Raw genomic sequence first — 24,722 nt, 5'->3', positions numbered from 1 at the left:
GGGGTGATATAATCAGCATTTGTGCTTCTGGGTTCTGACAAGCAAAGTCAACGGGGGAAGCCAGATTTGCCTAACAACCACATGAATCACTTAACAATTGTGGCAAAAAGGTTGTAAAATCAGGCACAACTCACTTAAGAACTGCATTGCTTAGCAATGGAGGTTTCATTCCCAATTCTGCTCATACGTCAAGGACTATCTATATTAATTAGTGATCACTGTATGTCCAAAACTTTGTCCTGGGGAAGGTGAGCTTTAAAGGAAACTAATTTTGGATATATAATAATATGGGACTGGTAATGCCACCACCAGATGGATTCACAGTTGGCTGACCAACCTTACTCAGCAGATAGTCCCCAATGGAACTACATCTGCATGCAGTGGGGTATCTCAAAGTTCAGTTTGAGGACCAGTGCTCTTCAATATCTTCATAAATAGTTTAGATGAGGGAATAGAAGAGGAATTAATCAAATTTGCAGATCACACCAATCTGCAATACTGAACATTTTGGAAGACAGACTCAAGATACAGAAGGATTTTGACAGACTTGAACATTGGGGCCTATCCAACATAAAGCTGCCCCCTCCCCCGGCTTTTGCAGAGGACTGGAGCCTTGCAAGTCCCAGGCATTCTGGTCCAAACTTGGCCTCTGCCGTAAATGAGCTCTGTGTGCAATCATAGGTAAGCCACCATCCGCTTGGCCTCAGCAGCTGCAACGCAAGACTCACAGTGCCCAGCTAACCACAAATCTTGTACGGCTTCCTTCAAGGTGAAGCCCTTGGAAAACAGCTGTGCTCTGCAGTGATCATTTCTGGCAGAGATTTTGCCAGATTTTGAAGTTTTGAAAATACAACTCAGTATTACCAAAGTGCCAAGAAAGATGTGACCTACAGTCCTCAGATGAGAAGAACAATAACACTGATCCTCTCCTGGACCCCCTGAGGCAGCATTTGAGGGACCACATGTGAGCACCGGGGTATCTGCCGATAGCGGTCAAGGAGTTCAGGAGGGCAAAAGGGTTGCGGCTGTGTGTGGCGACATGCTTGCCCTTTTCCAGTGAGGGGAAAGATGCTGGTTGTGATCAGATGATTAGTTTAATTAGGACCCTCAGTAACCTAGCAGATGCATTCATGCAGCCCCCTAAGCTTGATTAGTGTTAACCTTAGTTTGTGTTTTTGTGCCTCCATATTTATGTGAAGCCAGCCTATTTAATCAGCTGATGGTTTAATGTATTGCGCAGAGAGAGAAAACGGATTAATTCAATACCAAATTTAGTCATGTTGTGTAAAGGCATCCCTTTAGTCTTCAGTAATACGTAAAGAGAAGAACCTGAAGGACAGTGTTTCTCCTGAGTAACAAAGATGTAGGAGATGTCCTGGCTGAGACCAAGAATTCATCTATTCCACCATTTTGCCTTCAGTCCCCTACACTTCCCCTGATACATTCCGAGCAATTGGCTTGGGATTCATGGGGATTCTGACCCCAGCAGCCACTGAAAGCAGCATCCGGATGGTGCAGACGCTGAGGCCAGTCAGCTGCTTGAAACAAGAACCCAGCCGCCTCTGCGGGGCCGTATTCAGCCTGTGAGTGTAATCCAGCCTGTGTGGTCCTGTTCACAACATAGCTATAAAATCATGAGAATGTTGATATCTTCTGCAATCTGGAAATCCATGTGCTCCCCATTGGTGAAGCAATTGTGGATAAGAACAAAATAGTAATTTGGTGGGCAGATCATTTATGATTTTCAGACAGCTGGTAGCTGTCAGCCCACTACAGTTGCCCAACTTGGTAAAGCTGATGTCCTAGATTGTATCGTGGCACAAGGTTTGCAATTAGGGCCCGTTTTATCTAACGCAAGATGCTTGTGCCATCCTTGTATTTCTTAATGAGTAAGGAATCATAAGACTTGATGGTTTTCAAAGGAAGTGACCACAAGGCTTGTTAGGCCTGATCGGGGACCTTGTGTGAGTTTGGTTATCTTGGAACAGCTTCCATCCTTATTCTGTGGGTTTCCTCAGAAGTTTATTGATATTCATTATGAAGAATCTCCATGGCAATATGTGGGTGTGTTTTGTCTTCCCAGGCCATCTGGAGCAGGAGAGAAGACTGATCGGTGCCCAAGACCTTTCAGAACTGCAACAGGCTGTCGTGAAAAGCTGCCCTGGGCCTCCCTTCCGGCCATGCTCTCTCCATTCCTCTACCAGCCACTTTCCCACTCCTTTCTCCCCCACGTGTGGCCAATAAGCATTCTTCTGTTGAGATTATGCTAACTTTGGAGTTCCCCAAATTTAAAAAAAGAATTCTGAAAAAAATGAAAGACTTCCTCAAATTTTGAGGATTCTTCAAATCTGCTGACGTCCCTTTTTATATTGGGTGGATCCATTTCTGCTCCATAAGAAAATGGGTTATGGTGCATCATAAATCAGGGAAGGACAGTTTTAGAACATTTCCTGAACTGGCAAATTTGTATGAAAAGGGCACCCAGATGATGAAGAGGTATAAACTAATGAAGTGTTCTTGCACAATCTCTCCTGTTCAGAAGAAGGCAACTTCTTTCCCAGACCCTCTTCCATGTGGGGCAGACAATCCAGGACTGAGATGAGCTATTCTCTCCCAGCCACTCAGAGGCCTTCCTGCAAGGCTTCCCTTTTGTTCCTTAGGATGGTATTTCAGCATCTGCAAAGCCTCCAAGAGCTGAGGTGCTGGTGGTGGGGAGGGGGCCTGATTGTGTGCCTTTCGCATGACTTCAACCTCCACAATTAGCAGGGTCGCATTCCTGACCCCCAAGCCCCAGATGGTGTCACCAGATGATGCCTTGGTTCCTGCCAAAATGATTTGGAGGAGAGTCCCCTCCCCTCTATCCTGAACTGGGGGTCACAAGGGTTAAAGACACCTGGCACGGGTGTAGCAAGCAGACTGCCCCTCCCACCAGCATTTTCTCTCCTTTTGAGGGCCAGTTGGAGCAGGGGTGGTGATGTGGCTGAGTGATTAGTGTGACTGTCTCTCTTCTCGGCTGAGGGCCATCATGACGCGCTCCCTTAATTCTTGCATCACTTGAGCTCAAGAACAATAAAGTCAGAGAGGTCCTGACTAATTAAAATAGCAAGATGGCGGCCACAGTGCTATGATGGGAGCTCCGCCTGCTTTGTGTGGCTGTCCTCATAAAAACTGGGCAGAGCTTCAATTTCACCATCATGGCCACCTAATTGACTTTTTTGACCGTATCCTAAGTAAAGCATCACAAACAAAACTGCTGAATCTTATTTTGTGGGGCTCCATTAGCCTGACGGGGCAGAAGAATCCTCTTTCTGGGCATGCTGCCAGTCCGAATCCCGTGTATTGGACAGGCTGAGTGCCAGCTTCAGGACTCCCCCCACTCCATGGCACTGATGGCATGCCCCTTCCAGCTTCTTGAGTTCTTCCCCTCTTTGAGAGAGACCCATGTCATTGTATGGGGCAATAAAGAAATTCTCTGTCTTTGTGTGTGGTAAAATGGTTTTAACATGAAAAAGATCGTTTTGCAGTGATTTAATGAAAGTTCTCCTGGTAGCGTTGGGTCCTAAGAGCAGAATAGACCCAGGGACCTCTTAAAGTCCTCCAAACCAATCTCAGGTCTCTGTTGGTTCCACTTGCAAAAAACAAGCCACAGCTGACCTCTCAGAGCTGAAGATTGCAAAACTTTCTGCGGGCCAGAAGATAACAAATCGCTTTTCTTTTGGATAACTGGAGCTTCATAACAAAAGAGGTGGCAGAAACTGCTCACAAGATTCCAGAGCCCACAGAAAGGCCCAAGCAGCTTAAGCATCTGGAGAACGTGTGACGAGGCAAAAGAAATCTGCCCACGTGGGTGAAGCGGGAGTGCTGGGTCTCCCTTCCATGCTGGGATCAGTTTTCTGTGCCACAGCTGCTGCAGATGGCCCCTGCCTTCCTGCTCTGGACCGTCTCCCCTGTTGCTCTTCTCTGATCCCACAGAGACGGGAGGGGCTCGTTTCGCCTCCAAACCCAGTTTACCTGGATACATAATTTGTCCTTGGAAAGACTTCATGTTACAAATGAGTTGTGTTCTTTGTAGAAGGGCCCGTCTGACCCCCAATCCCAGCAGTCTCAAAAGTGTTAACTGGTTAATATTGGGGATGGGACACCACCAGGACATCCCTGGACAGTAGACTAGAGGGGGATTACAATAGGCAAGAGCAGGTTATTCACTATTATTGGCAATAAAACCACAGGGATGTGTCCATGTGGCCACCAGCAGCTGAGGAATTGAAGATAATTTTAGGAAGAACCCCAGATCCTCATTGTTCCCAGGTGGGCTGCCTTGCTGCCTGTGAATGCAAAGAAGGAATGCCCTGCAGCCAAGATCCGAAGCCTCAGCCAGCAGCCCGATTCACCCAGCCCAACATCTGAGGTGCTACCTGAGGTGGCAGCTCAGCGACTCGATCCCAGGCTGGCAGCTCCAGCCCAGCCCAGCTCCTGGCCCAGTTGCCCAATCCCAGGCTGGCAACCTGACCTCAGCCCAGCACCCGGCCTGGCAACTGAGGTCCATGATCAGCTGAGAGGTGGTGAGAGGCAGCGAATAGGGTTGAAGACAGCCAGTGACCCAAGCAGGCAAAGAGCAATAAGGCAGGGAGGACCGGTAGCCAAAAGACAAGAAAGAGGGAGGAAAGGGACAAATAAATACAGTGAGATCTGTTTCATTAGCAATATAACATCATGCAAATGAAGTGGATGATGCAATCGGTGTTTTCAATCACGTCATTGGGGCAATGATGACATCATTTGGACTCATAACGGGCTCCTTTTCCAGTGACTGCAAAGTCTCTACTGGGAAGTGGGACGCTCACCAAAGCTCTAATGTAACATTGTCCCCAAGGCAGCCATAAATAACCTCACCGCATACTTAAAGCTGAGGAAAAAATGATGGAATCCTAAGCATGTGGCTATGCATCAGGCATACTTTGCACATAACTCCACCTGGAGACTTTCCATTACATCACTAAAAGACTGCCCCCTGCCCCAAGGAAGGGCAGGGCCCACCCCAGGCACATGGATGGAAGCTGACCAGCCACGCAGGCTTCCAGCACCACACCCCAGGCAACAGAGGGTGGGAGTCCTTGGGGCAAGAGCCAGGCTACACTCCCCATAGATGCTGCTGGAGCCGGTCACCTCTCACCCCTTGGCTTGGAGCCCAAGAAGTTGTGGTGGAGCGGCCTTGCTGAGGTGCCTTCACGCAAGAGGAAAAGCTTGGGGAAAAACGAGCCATTTATTCTGGCCTTCAGAAGCTCACAAAGAGGAGAGTCTGCTGAGGGTGAGGTCATTTCCAGAGGGACACCAGTCTTTGACACTGAGCCTTGCCGGTGCTGCGCCCAGGCTGAGGTCATCAACCGAGAGTCTGTCTGGCCAGGCAGACCACCCACCCTCAGAAGCAACACTGATACCATCCCTCCAATGTTCCCAATTCAGGTCTGAGTCTGGTGCGAAAGCCAAAGAAGAACACCAGACACGAGGAGCAGGTTTTGTTTCCTTTTATTGAAGTGCTTCAGAAAAAGGGCTCCCAGCCAGCAACATGCCAGGACCCAGAACCAAGGATTAAGACAGTTTTATTCAGGCGGGATATATAAGAAATATCATCTAATAAACGTTTTAGTAATGATCTAACAATTGTCTATCGGTCTCTAGCTATCCCTATTCCAAGCCTTGGCTAATAAACACTCCAGGAGTTACCTAATTCACATTCTATTTGCTCCAGACCATCCCTATTCTTTCCCCACCTCTCTTCCTGGGGCACTGATGAAAAATCTCGAAGAAGAAGAAGAAGAAGAAGAAGGAGGAGGAGGAGGAGGAGGAGGAGGAGGAGGAGGAGGAGGAGGAGGAGGAGGAGAAGAAGAGCTAACTACCTAAGCAAAGAGGAAAAGTCCCTGAGCCTCCAGGGAAGTTGCCTGACATGACTCTTTCCAACAGCAGAACAAAAATGCCAGCGATGCTGTAATGGAAAGTATTTTTTTCAAATTGGATTGCTTAGATGAGCAAAGAAATCCACATGAAATGCTTTAAATTGCTAATTTCCACATTTTTCTCATATTTCTAGCAGAGACAAAAATCTGTTTTAATTTCTAAGGAAAACAAGTAAATATACTAGAAAGGAAAGAATCATATAAACACCACACACTTTCCTCATTAAAATGTCATTTTTTAAAATTCCAAGACCCCCTTTTGAGCTCCCAAGCTGGCCAGAAGCATCTCAACTGGTTTAAATTCACAGATATGTCCTGGGAGATATTGTTGAGATTGCAAGAGGAGGTCTGTGTTCGTCTATCGTAGCCAAAATTCAAGAGGAGTCTGGTAGCATCTCCAATGAACAAATACTATTAAAAGATATAAGCCTTTGTATGTTGCAGATCAAATTTCATCAGATGCAAATTTCATTCAAAGGCAAAAACTGCATCCTTTAATTAAAATTTGCATACATTGGAGTGACATGCAGTTCATGAAAGCTTTCGTCTTTGCATAAAATTTATTCCTCAGAAAAGATTATATCAAGAGTCCTTATTTTTGCCACCAGACTGACATCGTTGCAGCTCATAAAAGCTGATGCTTTTAAAATAACATTTGCTAGAGGAACTTATATGTGAAACTCTCCACCGACAGCCCTGAGATCTGAGCAAAGAGAAGGAACTTGATCTGTTCATAAATGGGCCGCCAAGGACTCCATGGAGTTGAGACGGATTCAGGGGCATCTCCTTTGCTGCAGACGGGGGCTCCTTTGGGAGCCAGCTTTTTGTGTGTGCCAGGTATGCAACAGGCAGAGCTTCCATTGCTCCTTGTGGCTGCCATTTTGACTTTTTTTACCTGCTCTGCAGTCACCCTACTTGCCACAGTGGTTGCATTGCTTCCCAAATGGCTGCCATGGATTGAGTGGCCAAGAAACACCCATTTAGCAGAAGGCCAAGGGGGTGGTGCCTCCCTGCCCCCCAATCTGGGATGCTCTATCATCCCAGCTTATCTTTTTGTGGGGTCAGAGGGTACATGTCAAAACAAAACCACCAGGCCACCCCCCCCCCACAGAACCACTTTGCACAAACTGGGGGAGTCCCAGTGGCATCCCACTGGAGGCTGGCTGGTGACTTCGTCTTGCATGCTCAACCACATCATGATTCAAAGGCTGTCATTCCCAACCACACTGATGTTAAAACAGCAAAACACACTCTGTGATGTCACAACCTCATGCCCTTCCCTAGTATTTCAGTGTCACAAGTCCCATTTCATCACTTGCCCCTCTTGCTCTCTCATAGCCCCCATGAGTCACGGCTGGTGGGCTGGGGGTTTAGCACACTATGCAAACAGGACTGAAAAGCCCAGCTTAGCTTCTGGTGTGGATCTGCGCAATTAAGAAGTGTGAGGTTGTGAGCCCTGGCCTAATGCAATCTGTGAAGTCTTGACTTTGCCCTCCCCCGCCTTCCAATCCCCCCAATGGGGAGGGCACCACAGAGAAGGGGGGCATGGGCACCCTGCCCCCCCCGTGCAGGAAAGGGGGGCCAGCGAAGGGCACCCGGCAGACCCTCCCACCAGCCTTCCCAGAGCAGCCAGGGGGGGCTGCGCTGAGGAGAGGGGGCAGCCTTGGGCAGCCTAGAAGGAGCCTCTCTGGACAGCTCTGAGCTCCTCTTGCAGGGGCTGGAAGCGGATTTTGCGTTCCCACCAAGAAAAAGTACAGGTTGTCCTCGACTTACAACAGTTCATTTAGAGACCATTCAAAGTCACGGCAGCCCTGGAAAAAGAGACATATCCGTTTTTTACATGACCATTGCAGCAACTCCATGATCTCATGATCAAAATTCAGATACTTGGCAACTGACTCACATTTATGACCGTTGCAGTGTCCCAACAACTGTGACCAAAAAAATCGTCAAATGGGGCAAAACTCACTTAACTAATGTCTCACTTAGCAACATAAATTTGGGGCTCAATTGTAGTCGTAATTCAAGGAGTTGGGGGGAAGGAAGGCAACCAGACTGAACACACAGCGCACAGCCACGACTCAGGGAAAGAGGAGCTGCCGTCATGTTGGGAAAGGGGAAAGTCTAATCTAGTCACACAAAAACTTGGCTGCATTAACTTCCTTCCTTCCTTCCTTCCTTCCTTCCTTCCTTCCTTCCTTCCTTCCTTCCTTCCTTCCTTCCTCCCTCCCTCCCTCCCTAACCAGGTTAAGCATGTCAGATAAATTCGGTCCTGGTTTACCAAATCCCAAGTGAAACCAGAGCCCTCGGGGTCACAGGAAAGAAACCCCGGCAGGTCACAGGCTGCAAGTCCTTCGACTCCCATTGAAAAGGCCATGGTAAGTTCTACGAATCTGCTCCTAGAAATCCCATATTGGTTGCAGAAATAATATTTTAGGCCCAGACAATGCAAGTGGAGGAACGGGAGCACAAAGCAAGCTTCTTCCCCAGGGTCCTCACCTGGTACATGATCTGGTTGTGATCACACAGTGCATTAAGCTAGAATATGATTCACACAACTGATCTAGGCTGGAAAACCCAAAAGAGCAACTAGATATTTGCAGCCTGCTCGGGCAGCCCCATGGCTGTGTGAACGCAGTGATTAGGCTCCATTTATCACTTAATTGTACAAATGGTGTTGAGGCATGTTGTACAAACGTGGCTGCTCAAGGACTGTTTGATACAACAGCCTCCAGATTTGTAAAATTAGGATGTTAAACTTGAATGTCTATAGAACAAATGAAGTGATAGAAAGAAAACACAAATGCTGAAACTGCGCCAGAAGGACGGTTGGAAATTTGTTCCTTTCTGAAAAGCCTGAAGATTCTGCAAGGCTGATCCATTGGCTGGGATCCAGGAAGCCCCCCCAGCCTTTTCTGAATGGAACAGAATCCCCCTTACCTCTCCTTTCACTCCGAGCCAAAAAGGGCTTTGTGGAACCTGCCAATCCTGGCTCCAAGAAACATCATGTTGAGACAGGATTAAGGTCTTGCACTGCCCCACTGCTTTGGCCCCCCCTTTGAGGACACTCTGTGTGTGAGTGTGGGAGTGTGTGTAAGTGTGCGTTTACTTCTTCAGTTTTGCCCAGGCCAAGCTGAGCTCTTCTGACATTTGACAGAGACCCTTCATTCAGAACTGGCCCCAACAGTGAGACTCACCACCTCAGCCCTGAAGAGGGGATCCCTTTGCACCCCAATTATCTGCTCTGGAACCACAGTTCACGTAACTGAGCCCAAGTTGATTTCCTTGATGTTGGCTTAGTGTAATGCGTGAGCTATCCAGAGCTGAGGAACTTAGACAGCAGAAAGTTTAATAACAAATCTAACCAACAATGGTTTACTTAAAACTATGGTTTGAGCAAACCATTAGCATGAGAGCCAAAGCCGGGCACAGCAATAAGATACACAGGTTTCCTTTTACTCATCTGAAAAGTGCCATGATCCCATTCTAGGCATCTCTACCTCAGTTGGTTTTGACTGACCCCTGCTGTCTTGGGGAACATCTTAGACCAGCTCCTTCCATAAAGGCTGCTCAACTCATCTGGTTCCATTGGCCGAGCGATCTGTGCCCACCACAAGGGATGCAAACAATTTTGATTAACTGATATATTTTGGACTTCCAAAAATTCCTGGGGGGAAAATGGAGGTCAAAATTATTTTTGGGTTTCTCCCTAATGAAACCTAGCATCACCTTGGGTCAAATAAGATGCCATTAATTCTCCCACGCTGTCTGAGAATGTTGTGTGGTATCCCGATGGTTTGATTTTGATTCTTAACCCTTTTTGCCCAATGGAGAATTCTGTGGGATAGGAATCTTGTGACCTGTTTGGTTTGTTTGTTTGTATTTATTATTTTCTTATTTATTTATTAGATTTATGTACCATCCATCTCATCTATTTGCCTAAAATGGATTGCTTTGGAAGGCTGATGAATTGTGTACGTTGGTGCAGGTCTTAAATGTGGAGGGTCAGCTCAGAACTGTCACCTCGTGAAGTCTCTGACTAAATAAAGGTCTCTGACCACATGAGCTCTGACTTAAAAGAAATGTGTGGTGAGATGCACACTGTGGCCCCAAAAGTTTTCCTGAAGTTTTTCCAGCATCAACATGTGGTGGGTTTGTTTTTGTTTCTGTTTTGCTGCAATCGATCCTGAACAAAACACAGCAGAGTGATTTTTACAAAGGTCATTAAAATTTAAATTATTACCATTAACAAAGCTGTGTGATGTAACAAAGCTAAAATTAAAAAAACAGGTTTGGACAGTAGAAACCCAAAATTAAAAACAGAGTAAACATCTCCAAAATAGAAATTAAAATATGCACTGGGTGAACAGAGAAATCCACGTCCAGCCGGGGCAGCTTCATGTCTCTCGTGGTTTCGCCAAGGGGAGCAGCTTCCCCCACCAAGAGCCAGGATTCTGCATTGGCTGCAGCAGGTTTACTCCATCCCAGCCCTTTTCAAATCTGGCAGTTTTAAGATGTGCGGATTGTACTTCCCAGAATTCCCAGCCTGGCCTAGCAGGGCAATTCTGTGGGTTAATGTCTACACTATTAAAGTTTGCCAAATTTGAAAAACTCTGCTCTATCACATCAAAGCAGCCACAACGGTTTCTGACAAAGAATCTTAAAAAAAAAAGCCCGCCCATGTTATTCTGACCAACCACTTTTCATCTCCTATTTCGGTTTCAGTCCGCATTGCCCTGTAAGTGAACTTTCCCTTTCCATATTGGGGAAGGAGTTTGCTGCAGTTAACCTCGATTTAATGACCATTTGTTTAATAACTGTTTGAAGTTACAATGGTGCTGAAAAAAGTGAGTCATGACTGGTCCTCACCTTACAACCTCCGGCAGCATCCCAGGTCATGGACAGCTGGCCAAGCACAGGTAGCTCTCCAACCACCTCAGATATGAAGGACCCTGGCCCAGCCCCGCGTGGTGAGAAAGGGCCCTGAGGTTAGCTTTTGGGGATGAACCTGTCCGTCCTTCAAAGCAAAGCAGGAAGACCCTTGGCTGGATGCTTCACCTCCAGATAAATGCCTCTCCAGCCCTTTACCTGTTCCTCCCCCCCACCTTAGCTCAGGTGTGAGTATCCACAGAGGCCTCTTTGTTAGGCAGTTTCTGGCAATGAAACCAGGAGTTTTTACGATCAAGCAAAAGATCCATGGAGATCCTGGAGGGAGGCCTCATTGTGCTAAGCTTTGCTTTCTGATTATTTCATGTAAAAGCCATTCTTTTGGCTGGATGCCCAATTCTTTTAATCATTATTTGTGCAAGCCAGAAATAGTCTGTTCACACAATCCACCAAGTCAAAAGTTCTGCTCTGAAGCGACCATCTCCTCTTTGGCCTGACATCAGGCTGAAGTCAGAGCACTGATGAGACCCCGTGATATCATGTCCCCACCAGGGGTCCCACTCAGAATCAGCATTACGGGATTTTGGCTGAAGGAGCTTGGGCAGGGGTCCCCTGAGCTGCCCTGGTACCTGCAGTTTGCATCTCAAACTCTTCACTTTTTCTGGGACCTTGACCAACCTTTCACTTCTTCTTACAACCATGGAACCTCTGTGAATGTTTAAACATTAAAATTTTCTAAAACAGCCTGCTCATTTCCTTTTTGTTGCAAAGCTGACCCAACCTTAGTTTGAACTGAGTGCAACTTGCCTTTTAAGATGAGCAAAAAGCTCGAATTTGTTTTTCTTTTATTAATTCCCTTAGAATGTTGCTAGGTACCCCACTGACAAGTGAAAAATCCTTGAAGATTTTTCAAGTGGGGCATAAAAGCCAATTCTATCATGGCTACTGCACCGCCTGGCCTCGTGAGTCTGATGGAGGAGTTGGGATCGTGCTGGTGTTATAGAGGAGAACAAGGGAGACGGAATTGGCTGTAGAAACAAGAGAAGAAGGCAAAAATAGGCATTTTATTTACCTTTCCTTACAAGGACTTTGATGCCTCCCTTCAGGAGCTATTTGGCAAGTCTACCTGCCTGGAGAGAGGGGGGGGGGATATGAAGGGGAATATGAAACTGGAATAAAGCTGAACTAAGCAGAAGAAAAGAGCGGGACTCAACCTATCCAGCCAGCATTCTCTCTCTCCCGCAGGGGGGCCACCAGTGGCCTACCGAGAGGAGATCCAGGCAGTGTCCTCACCCACGGTGGTTTCCTTGAATGTGGCAGATCAAGGTGGGCTGTCCAGTCCTCAAGCCTTGTGGCCACCGAGTGGCCTGTCCTCAGGGAGTTGCTCTGGGCTCCTTTGGAAGTCCACTAAACCAGCAGCCAACCCCCGACCCTGTGACAGTGTGTTCAGCTGGCAGATCACACCCCGGGTGGAGAAATACTTCCACTTATCAGCTTTAATCTTCTCCTAGTCAGTTTCCTTGGGTGGCCTCCAATTCTAGTACAATTGCAGATGGAGAAAAACCTGTCCGTTCTTTTGCCCTCGGTCTGTTGTACACAGTCACACCTTGCCAAGGGGCAGGGCTGGCCTTAAAAACAGCCTGGAATATGAAGGAGTGTCCAGCTTCGGAAATGAAGCTGCTTGCTCAAGTGGGGCCTCATTCTGGCCATGGGAACCCACAGATCTCCTTTGGGACACACGCCCGTGTTGTGACCCAGACAAGTGGATGATTCCCTTGGAGGATTTAAGGAAATGATTGTTTATTGCAGCTGCACCTGACACCAGGGCTTGAGATTCTCAGTCTCACACCCAGCCCTGTGCAGATGGCTCAGCAGCCGGTCAGTTGTTCCTCTTGAAGCAGATCCACCAGGTTGACCCATCAGGGAAAATATAGCAAAATATCCAACCAGATTCAAGTGCAGCTTTGATTTCTTTTTTAACACACCTACTGAAATGAATTTGATATCAACATTCCTTCACCAATGGAAAGGGAAGGTGGGAGTTGCAGTCATCTTTTGTTTCTTCTAATGGTCAAGGAGCAAGCAAATCTTGAAATCTGGAGAGAAGATCTCTGTGAGCTGCTCAGCTGAGCCAGCCAAAGGCATTCGCTCTGAGGGTCTGGAAAAGACAGTTTCCAGAACAAACCCACCATTTATCCTTTCCAGGATTTTTCCCAGGTCAGGCTGATTGGTCTGTAGATTCCTAGGTCCCCCTCAGCTCTTTTCTAGTCCTCTGGTAGTTCCCTGGTGCTCTTTGAAAGAATATTGTTCAGTGGTTCCAAGATCATGTCTGGCAGCTCTTTCAGGACTCTGGGACGTAATGCATCCAGTTCTGGTGATTTGAACTCATCGAGAGTGAACAGTTGTTCTCTTACCATTTTCTTGCCAGTTTTGACTTGCAGTCCTATTTTGTGTCCTACAGTGCTGCTTTTGGGCTATTTTTTTCCTTTTGTATGAAGACAGATGCTTTCTCTCTGCTACTTGTCACCACCTTGCCATCTTCGCATTAGTGGACCAATCATTCACCTGAAAAATTTTGTTTTTTACGAGCTGAAACTTTTTTATCATTATTTTTTGCATTTCTTCTTTCCTGGCTGTATCCTTGAAGTTTCAGGCTATTTGCTGGTATTGTTTAATAAGTTTCCAGTAAACTTCACCGCCTGTTTTATTTAAGAACAGAGAAAGTTTCACTGTGAGTCCCTTGGAAACTCAATTATTTTGGTATTTTTTTCCTTGTATGTTTCCATAGTTCATAAATATTCTCGGATGCAGCATGTTTAAAATCTCCCATTTGAATTTTGAAGACATTCAACACTTTTACATTCCTGGGTTTCAACTGCGTTGGTTTGCTGAAACAGCCAACCTCTTCTCAACTTCCATTCCTTCCTGACTGTGAGACTTCTAGGGCTCACTGATATTTAGTTGCATCCCTACTTCCTTCCACCCACACAATATTTCCTGTGCAACTGGCTGCCATACAACTCCAAAATATGGTAGAGCAACCCCCAGGCTCAATAATTGACAAAATATTCTTTTTTTCGACTCTCACTTTTTTCTCAAAGTGTGTCATTAGTTGTGGCTGAACAGTTCAATTTTTGTCTCATCAATCCAAAGCACTTTGTTCCAAAATATTTCAGGCTTATCATGGTCTTCTCTGGCATGTTTAAGATCGGTGTTTTTCAACTTCAGCAACTTTAGCATGTGTGAACTTCAGTTCCCAGAATTCCTCAGCCAGCATTTCCCCAGCCTTGACCTCAAATTTTCCATGTAACCTCCATTTCTTAATTAGGTTTCTTATAGTTGAGATTGCCTGCTGGCAGCCAGGAAACTTTTAAAGCTCTCCCATTTGGTAAGAGAGAATTATATTTGCTTTTCAAACTCTCAGGGAATCTTGATGGTTGTCAAAAGTAGTCAGAAACATTACAATCCGAAAAATTAGAAGGATCAGGGTTCCCTTATGGAATTGCCTTCTCCTGTCCAACTGTCATCCCAATCAGTCAATCACCTTCGGGTGCAATAGGAATCCTTTTCTAATCACCCTGCACTTGCCACACATACTTTCCTATTTTAAATATGGAAACAATGCACATAAATGATCGAAGTAAGCATTCAAATTTGCAGAAAAACAGGATAATTTTATATCATAGAGAGGCTGGTCAGATCACTGAAACGTACCACTTGTTTTGCCTGTATGAGTAATTTGGTTGGTTGGTTTGGTTGTGGTTTACAGCGATGTGTCATCCAACTACTGTATGAATGGAGCCATTGTTGTTTGTGAACTGTGGTCCGTGGCTTACTCTGTTGTGTGAAGCAAGTCTCTGTGGCTCATCTAGCTACAGTTCATACAATCACCCTGGAAGAAGGGAGCTGGTATGCAACACAACACGTGGCTTTGGGCCAACCTCCTTACACTCACAGCCACCCGGAAAGAATAATTGTCCCCATTATACAAACTGTTGCTTCAGGTCGTTCAAGAGAAGAGGTAGCATTGCAATGAGACACAGAGTGCTAACATTTGCATAAAGAGTTCCTTATTTAATTTATAGCCTTCCTTTTTTAAAAAAAATACAACAAAGTATTATGAAAAGTGTATTTCACTCATTTAAATATCTATTAACTCAGAATATTAAGGAAGAAATAACAACCAATCACATAAACATCTTACATGAATCAAATTAATTTATCCACACAATAAATTAAAATATTAAATAGTAACCTTCAGTGCAACATATACAGAAGAAAAAAGTGTAACCTTGGCTAAAAATAAAACTTCAGTTTGGCTATGGACCAAATTAAACTTAAATTGTGAAGACAAAGTGTTAATTTCTGAGTCAACACACAGAATCAGGAAGAGGCATTTAGTGGCTGATACTTCAGCATAACTCAAGTGCATTTCAGATGAAAGCTTTCATTTGAGAATTTTAAACCATTTTACTCCCCCAAAGCCTTGATACTTCCATGCTGAGCTTAGCATTGATCAATTCCACAAGTCCAGATCGCATCAGCTTAAACAACTGCTAGCTGAAAGGGTGCAATTTATTTCTAAACAGCATCACAAAACAGAAACCTGGAGAAGCAGAGGCTCTTTCCTCCCTTGAAAGGGAAAAGAATTCTGTCCTGGACAAGCTGGTTTACCATTCGAAGTATCAAAAATGCAATTCAGGACAAACGCAGCCTCTCTGCTACTGATGCCCTCTGAGACTGGAGCATCGGGAGCTCCTGAACTAGGCCTGGTAGGAATCAAGGTCTCCCCAGGGACAATTCTCAACTAAGCCAATGCACATTATCCTTAGATCTCTGGCTCTGGACGTACCATTAAGTGACTTACATTATGCCTTGAGGGGTAGTGCAAAAGGCCGTGTTTTTTGGAATGCCTTTCTTTTTTCCTTCCTTCCTTCCTTCCTTCCTTCCTTCCTTCCTTCCTTCCTTCCTTCCTTCCTTCCTTCCTTCCTTTTCTTTCTTTTTGGAGAAACTCCCAATTTATAGATTGGTTGTTGAGAAGCAAGGCTAGGAAAGAAGGGGGCGAGTTTAAAAACCCAATTATTTCCCCTTTGAGAAAAGTCAAAGAGGGAATGCCATTATAATAAGGCACAAAAAGAATTGATCCACTAAAAGTAACGGAAGCATTTGTCAGCCAGACAACTTGAGAAACAAAACAATTTGTCTCTATTTCATTTCTTTTTTGCCATATGGCCACAAAGTTTATGGCATGAAGCTTCAACCAACATGCCGAGCCATCCTTTTGGGAAGATGGAGCCTGAAAAACCAGAAGCATCGGCAAATACGTCTTCTTTCCATCAGCAAAAGAAAGAAGGTGAAATTGGTACTTCGCAGTGGAAGTTTTGGCTTGCATGTAAATCAGAATTGATGGCCAATTCAGAATGTCTTTTGAGACATTTCTTATATCTATTATCATCTCTCTCACTTCTGCCTTGGAAACTACGGCATTTGTCCTCAAAGAGCCAATCCTTTACACCTTCATGCAACTGCCAAAGGCCTGGTTTCAGAACAGAACTTCCCACAACAGCAGGACTCCTAAACATCCATGAGAAGAACTCGGCTTCCAAGGTTCCCCTGGACTCAGGGAATGCCATCCTGCCTCACACTTGAACTGCTTTCCCAGATCTATCTCACTCTTGGAACCAAACCCTTATGTCGGGCCTGGAGGTCAAAACATGCAAGCACCCGCACAATTGTGGAGTGTTGTCCCCAGTCCTTGTGACTTGGAGGAACCTTCTGTCTCCCAAGACATTGCAATAGTCAGAAATCCCCTACAAGCATGTAAACCTAGAAACAGTACAGTGTTTAAAAAACACCCCTGCTAAAAATTGATTTTAATTAAACTTCTCATCTAACTCAAAGGCATTTTTAAATCAGTATTAAAAACAAGCCCAGATGCACCTCTTTCAAGATCCCATTTCTACCTGTCATGTAATAACTAAGGCCTCTATGGTCTGTTGTCTTGCTCGAAAAAAGTAGCAAAGCTGCCACCAAGTCACTCAGAGAACCTGGCCGAGAAGGCAAAGGGGCTTTCTCACTTGGCCAGCATCAATGGCTCATATGGAGGGAAGGGGGGGGGGAAGCAGTTCTCTCTTCTGGCTGTAAGACGGTTGACCAGTCTTCTCCCCCCCCTCCCGTTCATTTTTTTTTCTGCTTCCCCAACAGGATACTACCAACCCAGACGCTTTGGGAAGGCTCCTGGTCTAGGTGTTTTTCCACTCAAAGAACACTTGCAGCTGAATACTCACAGGGAGGGTGGTGCTACTCCCAAAGGCCTAACACAGAGCATCCTTCCATTGGAGAGGAGTCAAAGACGTAACAGATGTGCAAATCAAAGCCAGCCCTTCGGTTACGTTGGATCAGGTCTCCCTTAAATCTTTTCCGAGACAAACCAGATACATTCCCTTTCTTGAACAAGCTTGTCCTTTGGTGGTTAAAGTAAATATATAGCTGCCAATTGTCACTGTTCTCTATTTTGACTAAAAAGGAGTCTTGGAGATTTTCTGGTTGTCACAAACAACACAGAAGCTACAGCGACCGTGCTGCTCCTTTAGCAAAGTTCTGGACGACCAGCATTATGGTGGAAGATTAGGAGAAGGCCTCAAAAGTTGCACTAAATTGGCTTTCGGGTTAAATCCCTGGAAACTGTCTTGTCCATATTAAAGTTTTTCTCAGAATATTGTAGACCTCCCAGGCAGAGCTCTGCACTGTTGCCATCCGTGGAATTGCAGGAGACCTGATTTCTGTCAGACAACTGCAAAACAAGCAATTAGGTAAGTCCATACCAAAGAAACCTCTTTATTGTGGACTAATATTTGCGCAGCAACAGAATACTGACCACACAATGGGAGGATGATCATCATACTTCAAAAGGGATTATTTAACAGAATTAACATAGTTGGAAAAATACTTTGGAGATCTTCTAGTTCAACCCCTTTGCTAGACAAAGATGTGGCAAACAGGCCTTCAGTCAAGAGAGCAGACTTTCCCATTCAGAAAGAATCTACCTCTGAAGAACGTTGGGTGGAGCAGAAGAAGAGGAGGCCACTATATCTCCTTCCCCAAGAACTGTTAAGGCCATTTGGCTGACAGAGGTTCCGTTTATGGCTAAACCATAAAATAATCCAGTAAGGAAAATCTTATTTTCTCCAAAGGAAGACATCAGATGCTAGTCAAGAATTGGGTCAGGGAGTATGTGGGTTAGCCCTGCTTACAACTGTGCCCACAAGCATCAGTGTCAAAAGAATTCCCAGCTCGGCACCACCCCACGACCAGAGCTCCCCCCTGCCAAAAGGCTGTGGCCTACGGAAGCCCCATCTGTAGGAAGACTGTTCCCTCCGGGGTAGGAGGGGGAAGGCTGGGGCTCAGTCCTCCTCAATCCTCCCCAAGCCTGAAGCAGAAGACATCCTGGTCTGCTCACTCTGCAGCATTCGAGGCAGGACTGGGAATTCTGTGCTGTGTGCCTGAGAAAATGTGAATTTGGCTCTTGGGAGTTCCTGTTATATTCCAGTTCTGTTGATCAGAGGAACAGAACTATAAAACCAGGGCAGCCTCATGGTCTGCTGAGGTGTGTTTGAGGACATGGGGTTGGGGACTGGTATTTTTCATACTAAGTGTTACAAACCACAATTCTATTTCTGTCTCTAATCCATCCCTCTGTGTCAGCTTTCTCTTGAGCCACGCACAGCTCCTGGGAACTCCACCGATACTTTCTCAGCACAGTTATGGAAGGGGGCTCCCCTCCGATGGTCCTCCTGGCCTCCCATCTGGCCTTGCAGGCCTGGGGGTCTCTCAGCCAGGAGTGAGTAGACTTGGCCCTGCTTAGCTTTTAAGCTCAGCCAATGTGTTCAGGTGCAGGGAGCCCTCTGGGATTTCCCATAGTTTTTCTGAAGACAGAAGTACTCTTCACAGAGAGGCTGGAAAGCCCCCCCCCCCATCCCCTGCCCGGCAAACTTTGCGCTCTCGCCTGGAACACTGCCGGATCCTCAGGGCTCTCCTTTCCCTACTGCTTCAAAGCCAGAATGCTTGAGTGCCAATCTACTTTCTTCATTCCCACCAAATAAAAGAACCAGGATTTTATTGTCTGAAATGACAAACGCCAGATTAGCACAGATACTATTGATTTACCTGTCTCTGAGTGGCAGCAAGACGTGGCCCCCTTCAGGAGCCCGGTGGGTTTCTCATGCCTGCCAACGATCGTCCTACACCACTCGCAGGGCTTCCGTATCCTGCAGCAACTACAGAAACACACACAATGGTAGGTTAATCAAACAAAGTTTGGGCCAAGGACGGGAATGGCTGGCAGGCAAGGAGGGGAAGGAAGGAGCAGAGAATCAGTTTCCGGAGCAGAAACAATGGGGTACTTGTTGGGAGGCAGCCTCTGCGGGGCTGGGGACATGTGGCCTCAGCCTGTCTGAACCAAGGTTTGTGTGCAGGGTCCCATAGGGGCTCAGATTCACACCAGAAACGGACCACAGTCCCTGAGTCTGTCAACAGCATGAAAGCCCTTCAGTCCAAGACTGGAATCTCAGTCTTCTCAGCAGTTCTTCGGCTAACCCAATATTGACAGCCAAATTTGGTGGTCTGACCTGCCCCCGCCCCCCCCCCAAGAATGAGGCTCTCCAGAACCATTTGTCCTCCCAAACCCCTCAAGGAAGCCAAGCTGCAATCCTCCAAAAGCCGAGATTTCTGCCACGGGCTCTGACCCAAAAGACAGCTCTGCTGTACACAGAGGTTCATGCCCGCATTTTGTGCACTTCATAGCTTATTAAATGTTGCTGACAATTACAGCCTGGGTTTAGCATTAATAGGCACTGCAGCATCTCACACAGCTGTTCCTATTGAGAGAATTAGAACTTCTAAGTATAAAGTAAGATTCCCAACTAGGAGTTTGTGACTTCAAGGAGATACCTCTTGTGGGAGCTGACCAGCAGCCAGTGCCCAAGCGCAGGGCCACCGGACATTCATTTCATGCAATTATGTGCACAAAACATTTTGAGTTGCAAAGAATCCTCTTCAGCGGGCTACCTTGAGGGTCAGTCTGGCTGTTTGGAGCATTTTGGGATGTTTTATGCTCGGAAGGGCTGCTTGGCCTCCCAGAGCCTCAAGCTTGAAAGCTGCATCTGCAGCTGTTTTGCCCTGGAAATTAGAACAAGCTGCATGTAGCCCTCTGCCCTCCCCCTCCTCCTGCAGGCAGATTGTAGTCACAAACCAGGGTTCAATGGAGGCAATGCTTGGGAAGGCAATCCCACAGCAGTCTGCCCGATGCTGCATTCCTCCAGGTGATCCCCTTCCTCCTGCCCCCTGGCGCTGTGGGGCCTGCCCTGGGCCAGAGGAGCCTTCCTGGTCAGAGGAGCCTTCCTGGTCAGCAGCTCTTGCAGTTATGCAGATTCCGCATAACTATACTTACTGTATCAGGACACAGACCATGATAACGACAATGGAGGCGATGATGGAAACCACCACCAAGGCGGTTATGGTTTGTTTCTTCTGGGCGGCAGCCACCACTGCCAGGAGATCGGCATGCTCGCAGCGGGCACCCATGTAGCCAGAATGGCACCTGCGCAAGGAAAATGGAAGCCAAAGCCTCATCTTAGGAGGGGAGGGAGGGGAGACCACCAGCTCAGCTCATTCCAGCTGAAGTGGGCCTTGGCCACCTTCGCTGGCCACGGCTGCCCAGAGCAGGCAGACAATCTGGAGTCCAGGCTGCAACAGCGGGAGAGGCTTTGGAGGGGAACGAGCCCCCCTGCTGCCCAGTGCCCTGAGCCAGATTCAGGCACCCGGATGGCTGTTTTGGCAGTCTGAGGACCTCTCCGGTGAGAGAGAAGCAGTGGAAAAGCGTTTGCCATCAAAACTGTCCTCAGCTTCAACGCCTTTTATGAGACTCCATTTCTGTGTGGGCTCCTCTCCTCTAGTCAGTCTTTTTAAATCTTAGAAACATGGAATCACAGGGCTGGAAGGGACCTTGGGGGTCGGACAGGAAGACCCCCAACCCATGGCCAGAGACCTGATATCATCCTGGACAAATGGCTGTACGGGATGCTATAATCCAAATGTTGAAGATATAGAGTATTGTCTAGGTGGCATTTCTCAGCCTTAGCAACTTTAAGAGAAGTGGACTTCAACTCCCAGAATTCTCTAGCCAGGAATTATGGGAGTTGAAGACTACACCTCTTAAAGTTGCTAAAATTGAGAGGCCAGGGGCTGGCCCAGCTGCAGAACATCAGGGTTGGAAAAGCTGAATTTAGTTAACAAGCCTGTTTTTGCTCCTGCCCCAAAGACTGATCGTGACAATCTTTTTAAGCTGGAGGCTGAGAATCTTGGGTGCTCTCAGCAAACATCAAGTGCCAGGGCAGTCTTGCAGGGGGTCCCATGCAACAAGTATGCAAGTCCTTCTGTGCATCCACAAATACACACAAACTGATTTTCAGGGCAAGGAAAGCAGGAGCCAGGCTGCTTCCTTTCTTACCAGACACGAGGTTCGAAGGCTGTGGCCTCTGCTGAGCCTCGAGAGAAAAAGAGGTGGGCATGAAAGGGGCTCCTGTTCCCCAGAAGGGGAAGGCACAAAGGAGGGGAGAAGCAATCGGAGGTTCTCAAGAAAAAGACTGGACAGATGTTCCAATTGGAGTGTTAACTTTTGGTGCACAGAGATAAATTAAATAAATCGCTGGAGGAGTATTACGGATCAGGCACAAACCAAATTCCTCAGCAGTGTTGGGCCATTTCTGCTACGAGGCACTATGGGGCCCTGGGTTTCAGTGAAACTCCCCTTTTAGAGTGCAACTGCTGCAGGTAAGTGGGCCTTCTCAGGAGACCCTCTTTCCCTCCCGCTCTTCTATGTCCAGAGGCCTCTCAGCTCTCTACAGTACGGTTCCCGGGGCTCTTTCCATTTGCTCTGCTGCCCCTCAGCTATAAAGCTCTTGGATGCACCTGCACAGGCACTTCAGAATGCCAAAGTAAACACTTACACACAAGTAGGTTCTTCTTCTTGCACCAGGAATCTGCAAGTCCCGTGGAAACAAAATGTGCTGTGGGCATCTGGACAGTTGTTAAAATGGGACCTCACTGCAGCTGCCACCGGGGGACCTAAAAGTCCAAAAGGATTTATTATTTTTCACATTTGTATTAAGACCAATTCAGAATATCTTCAAAAAGGCATTCCAACCTGCTTTCTTGGGACGTTCTTAGTTTCTTTAGAATATTTTCAGATTGCTCAGAGTATTTTATTCCAGTGTACCCTATGATAAGCAGTGAGGTTTCTTATTACACCCATTGTATAGGCAGGAGAATAAGACCATGTGAAACCCCGGCTCTTTCAGGGCCATACCATGGTTGATCTATTATAAAGATGGTCTTCAACCAAGCACTTAAAACATTGCTGCTGCTGCTGCTGTCACTCCATGATCAGCTACAGTCTGCTGCTTATAATGGATTTATATTTTCAAGTGTCAGCATAACACAAAATGAAGACTTATATGTAAATCAGTCTAATGCCCAATGTTGGGGCATTCTGGCAAAAAGTAATCTGCAGATACTAGTCTTTTAGAATCTATTTTGGCTTTCTTTAATCCCCCAGAATCTTAATGCCCATCAAGCGGATCTTGATGCAGAAGGCAGACTTAAAAATGATAGCCCAGGCATTCTTCTGGAAAATCAAAATGAATAAAACTCGTAATTTGCCAAGCAAAGATCCTGGTCACTTCATTTTGGTGCTTTCGTTCTGTAGAGATCTAAGCAGGGAACATTCAATTTGTTGCTATTTAAAACTCTTATTAATGTGTTACCAATAGCTAAGAGATCCACTACTAGATCTAAATCTATAGCTTCTTTCTGTTATAGCTACCAAGAGCACATAAAATGCCGCATCAAGTATATTGCTGTAATAATAAGAAACCTTACTATTAACTAAGAATATTATCTAGATCTAAGGAGAAATTTCCTGACAGTGAGAACAATCAACCAGTGGTATGCCATGACTCCAGGAGCTGTGGGCTCTCCTTCGCTGGAGGTTTTCAAGAGGAGACTGGACAGCCATTTGACTGGAATGGGGTAGGGTCTCCTGCTTGAGCAGGGGGCTGGACTAGAAGGCCTCCCTTCCAACTTGGTTATTCTGCATTCTGTAACTCTTAACTTTTCTGTGTATAAGGAAGGCTAGAGTCACTCAAGACACTCAATCATATAACTACAAGAATCACATTTGATGGAGTGATTAAAAATATCAGGCTAGAAGCAAAGAGGCCATGAGTTCTAGTCCTGCCTGAAGCATGAAGTCAGCTGAATGATTTTCAGCCAGTTCCTCTCTCTCAACCCTAGGAAAAAGAAGGCAGGGGCAAACCACTTCCAAAAACTAACCCTAGACAGCTGCAGAGGCTGGTTCAGGCAGTCACCAGGAATCCAACCATCGTTATCGTCACACAACCGCATTTTGGGCCCCTGGCAACCTGTTCACACTTACAACCAGTTGCCAGGCACCGCGCAGTCATGTGACCAGCGTTTGCCAGGTTCCCCAGAAAGTCAGCGGGGAATTTCAGGCTGTTGCTGCGCCTGCCGAGTGGACTCCTCTCATCTCTGGGATTGGGCTGAAAGAGTCGCCCGCCGAGGGAGCAGATCCTGCAGGTCTGGACCCCATTCCTGCGTCTCACGGAAGGAGTTCACGCCATGCAGAAAGGCCACGTGAGAAGGAAATGAGCCGGGTGCCTCAGGCCACGCATGAGCGTCTGTCTCTTCACTCGGGCTGAACATCCTTCATGGGTTTTGACAGGGAGGATTTTTGGCTTCTGAACAGCAAGGCAGCCCGGTAAAGGAGGGAGCCACGGGGGGTCTCAGGGGGCCTGGGGAGACCGGTGCAGCTGTGCCCGAGAGCCTTTCCCTCCAGGGCTGAAAATCCTGGTTGGATTTTCAGCTTCTCTGGGTTTCCCCACCCTCCCAGAGTAACTCCTTCCTTGGGGCTCTGTCTCTTAATGACATATATCATCGTTTAACGACCACAATAGAGAGTGTCAGAATTGCAGTCATTGAGTGAAGCAGTCATGTGGGCAGTCAACCAATTCACTCAACCATTGAAATTCTCATCCAAATTGTAGTTGTTAAGCGAGGACTACCTGTATAGGAAAATGGTGCTATATCCCACCTCAGAATGCACCGTGTGAATTAAAGGCAGAGGGTCTCTTCGGGGAGAAGGAGTCCAAAGCCCTTTTTATCTTGCCTGCCTTGAGATCCGGTAGCTACGAGATGCTACAGTGAGGTTAAACTTTAGCATCCCAGGAGCATGAACAGCTGCTGAGCCCAGGAAGGAACTTCCCCATATTTTCCTCAGGCCGGTGGGCTGAGAAAGAATGCACTGCGATCAAACCACATCCATTTGCAGGAAGAGGATAATGGAGCGTGACATCAGTCCCAGCCCTAGAAGCCATGTGTCTTCAAACTGCTCTCTGAATTACTTCCATCTTCAGCCCTGCTTTCTGCATCAGATCTCCCAACTGCCTTCCAAACTCAAGACGCTGCCCGTGAGTCAGGCATGCCGTTCCCTTTGCAGGCATTACTTAACTCTTCACGAAACACTCCAGCAGGTGCAACCAGGTGTTATGCAATTACCCAAAAGTTGCACCAGGCTTCATATTTCACAGGAAAAAACCTGTGGATCCTGAGAACTTAAGCACTGCTGGTGGGCGGATCTGCCTCCCTTTTTATTATCCTTGACAACTGGGAGAGACAAACCTCAGCCAAGCGGCCTTTGGGGAGCACATGTTCAGCCGTCAGAGCCTTCCTCAATGCTCCAAGTTGCAGATCAGAGAGATCTGCAGTCAGAAATCAGTCAGTGCTCGGTGGCGATAATTTATGAAG

At 46.6% G+C, this 24,722-nt stretch overlaps 1 protein-coding gene across 2 annotated transcripts in view; it reads right to left on the bottom strand.

Annotated features, from left to right (window-relative positions):
- Positions 1–14,894: 14,894 nt before the first annotated feature.
- The window catches only part of TGFA (transforming growth factor alpha), a 30,314-nt gene continuing 20,486 nt past the window's right edge, over positions 14,895–24,722 (bottom strand). For both annotated transcript variants that reach the window (XM_039324143.1, XM_039324142.1), the window contains exons 3-6: positions 21,848–21,965; positions 20,290–20,439; positions 19,008–19,117; positions 14,895–17,634 (exon numbers count right to left, since the gene is read on the bottom strand). In XM_039324143.1, coding sequence (XP_039180077.1) covers positions 17,627–17,634; positions 19,008–19,117; positions 20,290–20,439; positions 21,848–21,965 — 386 coding nt within the window. In that variant the 3' untranslated portion in view covers positions 14,895–17,626. The remainder of the gene's footprint in view (positions 17,635–19,007; positions 19,118–20,289; positions 20,440–21,847; positions 21,966–24,722) is intronic.

This window comes from Crotalus tigris, unplaced genomic scaffold (genome assembly GCF_016545835.1).
Source record: "Crotalus tigris isolate CLP2741 ecotype Arizona unplaced genomic scaffold, ASM1654583v1 scf7180000024293.1627790, whole genome shotgun sequence".
Lineage (NCBI taxonomy): Eukaryota > Metazoa > Chordata > Lepidosauria > Squamata > Viperidae > Crotalus > Crotalus tigris.
Note: the sequence above shows the minus strand (reverse complement) of the source record. Positions and strands in the feature narration are given on the sequence as shown.